At 45.3% G+C, this 5351-nt stretch overlaps 1 protein-coding gene across 1 annotated transcript; it reads left to right on the top strand.

Moving 5' to 3' along the window:
* Positions 1 to 314: 314 nt before the first annotated feature.
* Positions 315 to 4276, top strand: LOC117795010 (neuronal acetylcholine receptor subunit alpha-5-like). The gene is made up of 3 exons (XM_034653582.1): positions 315 to 354; positions 1607 to 1716; positions 3223 to 4276. The coding sequence occupies exons 1-3, from the start codon at positions 328 to 330 to the stop codon at positions 4274 to 4276; spliced, it is 1191 nt and encodes a 396-aa protein (XP_034509473.1). The 5' UTR covers positions 315 to 327.
* Positions 4277 to 5351: the final 1075 nt, after the last annotated feature.

Genomic DNA, 5351 nt, shown 5'->3' with positions numbered 1-5351 from the left:
TTACATTGGAATCCGGGGATGTACTGTATGGTGATTAACATAATATAATAAAAAAATCATTAAAAAAAATAAAATGCCCATGGTATACCCCACGGCAGGTTATCTGAGATACAGAGCATATTGAAAGGAATGATACGAAGTTAGGTTGCAAAAAATGACCCTGCCCCTCTAGAGAATGGCATGGGTGAGCAGGGAGTATAGGTGCTGTATGGACAGGAGAGTTTGTATAAAACTGCAGAAATTCTTACTTCAAGAATTATTGTTTCTGTGCTTGAAATAATCAGCCTTGTTTACATTTTTATTTTATAGGATGAGAAAAATCAGTTAATGACAACGAATGTCTGGTTGAAACAGGTATGTATGAAATGCCAGGGATCACCCGAGTGGTCCCTGGTGCTGTGACCGGAGGGTTTGCAGCACAGAGAAAACAGGAGTGGGGGGTGTCGGTGGGTGGGCAGGATGCAGGAGGGTGGGGCCGATGGGGTTCTCGTGGAGTGGCTGCTGTCTGCCAGGCACTGTCTGGGCACTGGGGAAACAGCAGTGAACAAAATGGACAGAAGTCCTGGCCACCAGGGAGCTTCTTTCTAGTCAGGAGAAAGAAACAAGAAAGCTGTATTGTGCCTCGAATGCACATCTTTACTGGGGGTAAAGTACAGGAGCATCAGGGATGTACTTTTAAATAGGATGGTTGGGGAAAGCACTGCCAAGAAAGTAATGTTTGAGCAAGGCTTGAAGGAGAAGAAACAAGCCATGTGAATATCTGGGGGAGAAGTGACCCAGGCAGAGAGGGACCAGCATGTGCAAAGGCCCTGTGGCTGGAGTGCTCCTGGTGTGTTTAAGGAGCAGCAAGTAGGTCAGTGTGGGTAGGGGTGAGTGAAACATGGGGAGGAAGGGGTGTGTAGAGGAGGTCAGAGAAGCAGTGGGAGGCCAGGGGTTTAGCAAACACCTGGGCCGCTGCCAGGACTGTGGTGTTTACTGGACTGAGATGGGCATGGGAGCTGAATTATTCTTACATACATAGCCCCTTTTGTAGAAAGGACTTCTTTGTCTTCTGGGCCATCAGACCTATGTCCTCAGCTGCTGTCGTGTGCTTCCTTTTGCACTTTCTTTAGTATCCCTAATTTTAATACCTACTACCAGTTCCCTGACCCTCACTCCTAAAAGGCATGCATCCTTTTTTGGGGGTGCAAGTCTTAGCATGATCCCAGAATGTCACTGTGTGGAGGTTGGACAGGTGTTTACATCTGTGGAGGGTGCAATAAATCCAGTTCCCCTGTGGGGACCAGTCCAGCCAACGACTATACAGCTGGAAGAGGGAATGTCTGCCTTAAGTCCGGTGCTTACACGCCCATGGCTGCCACCCCTGGGCAGGGTCGTTGGTGGGGGAAGAGGTGCTGAGCAGAGCATGGTCCTCACCTGTGTCCCATGAGGACCAGGGCTGCGCTCCCGAGCTCTTAAGAAACACGTGGAGCTGAGTTTTCTCTGTGGTGAGCAGAGATGCTTTCATGTCTAGAACTTCTGGATTTGGTAAAAAGTATAGCTTTTACTACTCTTGACTGTTGATGTCATTGCAATTGGAATTGAGGCCGTTGTTTTTATTCCGAAGGAGTGGACAGATGTGAAATTAAGATGGCATCCTGAGGACTACGGAGGAATAAAACTAATACGCGTCCCTTCAGACTCTCTCTGGACTCCGGACATCGTTTTGTTTGATAAGTAAGTTATATTCCAAATGCCACTTTGTGTTTTCAAAAGAACACGCTTGTATTTTTATTAGGCACTAGGAGTTTTTTCTTCCTTTGGAACATTGCTCAGCTCTAAGATCAAATGACTTGATAGTGTGTTTTTTGTGAACCTACACATAGGTTCTATGGATCCTCCCCTTTTCTTGCTATTTTCTGGTCATAAAAGTGTTCTTTGATTTTTAAGACTTGTAGAACATCTGCGAAGTCCAGAAAGGTAGAAGGAAGTTGGGGGGGGGAGTCACCTATAATCAATCCCATTATCCCTGCCCTTGGAGGCAGCCATACGCTGTGGCCGACACGTCTAGCAGACTCACTCTGTGCCTGGCCGTGTGCTCTGTGGCTCTGTGCTTTATCTGATTCCCCCTATTGTTCAGGTAGCATTGTTGACAGACCAACAGGGGACAGTGTTATAACCTCGTCTGCGGTCACCCAGCTCGCCTGCGTCAGGGTGGGCTTCGCACAAGGCAGCCTGACGTCCTATTCACCCTCCGATTTAATAGATGACATATTTGGCAGATTGCCTTCCAGATTTGGGGGGTATTTAAAAAAATAGTTGAGGTCCTACTTTATGTTCAAGTAAATTTTGCTTCTAATTTTGCTTCAATATCGTATTGGGGTTATCCCATGATGAGGACTGTTGAGTCAACTCATCTTCGTAGACATCCTACCTAGATGTGTTTTGAGGACGGTTTTTAACTTGGGGAAAGGGTAATTCTGGGATCGAGTTTCAGGTTTTCTAGGACCATCCCATGGCAAATCTAGGAATTTGTGCTTCTCCTAAAGCACTCTAGTATTTGCAAGAAGGCGTTTGTCATGAAGAGAGCAAATGCAGTGCAAAAACATTAGTCTTTAAACACCTTTTCCCTGCATGCTTCTCGTAGGTAAAGAGGGAACAAGCTGTAAGGTCACAGGACACAGCTCCCTGGAGCGTCGCGTTACTCCCGGCTGCTGAAAACACGTTTCCATAAGCATGAGTCTAGCAAAGTTGCATGAGTTTTAAGATTAAAAAAAACCCAGTATTTCAAAGAAAGCTTAGGTTGGTTGACTTCTCCAGCATGTGAGTTCACGGGGCAGCAGAGCTAGAGAGGCCCACGCAGCAGGCATCCAGTATTTGATGGAGGGGAGGAGCACTGTGTGGGGAGTCTAGGAACATGGACTCGGGCTCTGGCTACTCTCTTAGTGTTTAAATAGCCTAGTTATATTTCATGAGTAAAGTGACCTCTTTCCACCTCTAAAATGTCAGGATGCTATGAAATAGAGTTGGATCGTCAGTTTTGGAGAGGGCGCGGAGGGAATTCGCTTCTAGGAGGGTTCAGTATTTAAGGAAGGTGGCCTTAGAACAGAGTCCCTCTATCTCATGCGTAATCATCTACAGAGTGTCTCGTGCTTTGGCGTAGGCTTTCTTTCACAGCAGGCTCGTGAAGCGCAGGCTTGGGCTGTCTAGTCTCTCATTGTCATGTGCGTGTGTTTATTTCAGCGCGGATGGGCGTTTTGAGGGGGCCAGCACGAAAGCGGTCGTCAGGCACGACGGCACGGTGACCTGGACGCCGCCAGCAAACTACAAAAGCTCCTGTACCATCGACGTCACATTTTTCCCATTCGATCTCCAAAACTGTTCCATGAAGTTTGGTTCTTGGACTTACGATGGATCACAGGTTGATATCATTCTAGAGGACCAAGATGTAGACAAGAGAGACTTCTTTGATAATGGAGAATGGGAGATTGTCAGTGCCACGGGGAGCAAAGGGAACAGAACGGATAACTCCTGCTGGTACCCGCACGTCACATACTCCTTTGTAATCAAGCGCCTGCCTCTCTTCTACACCTTGTTCCTTATCATTCCCTGTATCGGCCTCTCGTTTTTAACCGTGCTCGTCTTCTATCTCCCCTCCCATGAAGGGGAGAAGATCTGTCTGTGCACGTCAGTACTGGTCTCTTTGACTGTCTTCCTGCTGGTTATTGAAGAGATTATCCCCTCGTCTTCCAAAGTGATCCCTCTGATTGGAGAGTACCTGGTGTTCACCATGATTTTTGTGACACTGTCCATCATGGTCACCGTCTTCGCCATCAACATCCACCACCGTTCTTCCTCAACACATGACGCCATGGCCCCTTGGGTCCGCAAGATATTTCTCCACAAGCTTCCCAAACTGCTCTGCATGAGAAGTCACGTAGACAGGTACTTTGCTCAGAAAGAGGGGATTGAGAGCGCCAGGAGACCAGAGTCTTCTCAAAACCCGCTGGAAGCTGCGCTTGATTCTATCCGCTACATTACCAGACACGTCATGAAGGAGAACGATGTCCGCGAGGTCTGTGACATGTTGTGTTTACAGATGCGCATCTGCTTCTGTTCTAAGCCTGGCAGAGTAAACGGCAGGACCTCGAGACGGCAGAGGTCGAGGGTCAGAAATGCCGACGTGCTGCACTGTAGATCTTTAGCAGAGCTGGTTTCGGTTAGAACATGTGCATCGGGGCGTCTCCGCTCGCCTCGCTTCTCCGCCCACGGCAACCTCTGTCATTCTCACGAGTGAGAATCCTGCCGTGATTGTTTTACTTCTATTTCCCTAAGTTCGTGTCTGAATTCTGTGGTGATCTGTACGCACAACTTGGGATGATCATTTATCAGAAGTTAATTTATTTTTTAACAGATGAGCCTAATGTAGGCTTTATAAATATAGCCAAGATATTTCTTCTAGAATATGTCTTTTTGTTGTTTATTTACAAGAGAATATCAGTGAAATTAAAAGCAGTAAGGTCTTCTCGGGTGTCATATATCATATGTCAAAGCGTTCATGTGAAGTTTAGTAATAGTGCTTAATAATATGCTTAATTTGCTTAAAAATAAAAATTCATGTAAAACTATTAGAGAAAAATAACTCACATTGGCTTATTTAATATTTAAAATAAGAATTGAACATGAGTACATTCTACTAATGTGATATTAGATTGAACTTTCTTTCAAAACGTCAAATTTCAATGTCACTATTCTCTTGTATAATATTTTTAAAGCTATGAATATAGCATTTTCATAATTGAATTAATTTTGAATAGTCCCATTAAAATTATATGAATTCTCATTTCTAAAGCTTTTTTAAATGGAAATGTTTCTAGCAGGTGTGGGAAGCATCAAAGTGAGTCTGGTAAAATTATCACCCTCCCCGCAGAAGGAACATATATTTCTGAAAAACTTTTAATGCTTGTGATATGTGATGTTTCTATTTTATGGCAGTAGGATTAGTTTATGAGGTCCAAGGTTATCAATGGAGTCTTATAACATATAGATATTAAATAATGATTTGCACTGAGATGGAATTTAATAAATGTCTGCAAAGTATTGTGCAAAAGGGCCAGCGCTCATCTCCCTGGAGCCAGTAAATGGATTTTATTTTCGGGGGGACTTAGACAATCAGTAAAGAGTGTTTACAGCCACCTAAAGTCCACATCATCCCACAACTGGGGGCAGAGCTCCTGTAGGGTTCCTCATGCCTCACAAAGGCAGGGGTGCCTCTGGTGCTGGGGGGGGTGTCTCCGCCTGCCCTTCCTCTGAGGTCACTCGATGCTGCTGAGCTCACTCACTCCCTGCTTAGGCTGCAAAATGAGATGAAA

This window comes from Ailuropoda melanoleuca, unplaced genomic scaffold (genome assembly GCF_002007445.2).
Source record: "Ailuropoda melanoleuca isolate Jingjing unplaced genomic scaffold, ASM200744v2 unplaced-scaffold9973, whole genome shotgun sequence".
Lineage (NCBI taxonomy): Eukaryota > Metazoa > Chordata > Mammalia > Carnivora > Ursidae > Ailuropoda > Ailuropoda melanoleuca.
Note: the sequence above shows the minus strand (reverse complement) of the source record. Positions and strands in the feature narration are given on the sequence as shown.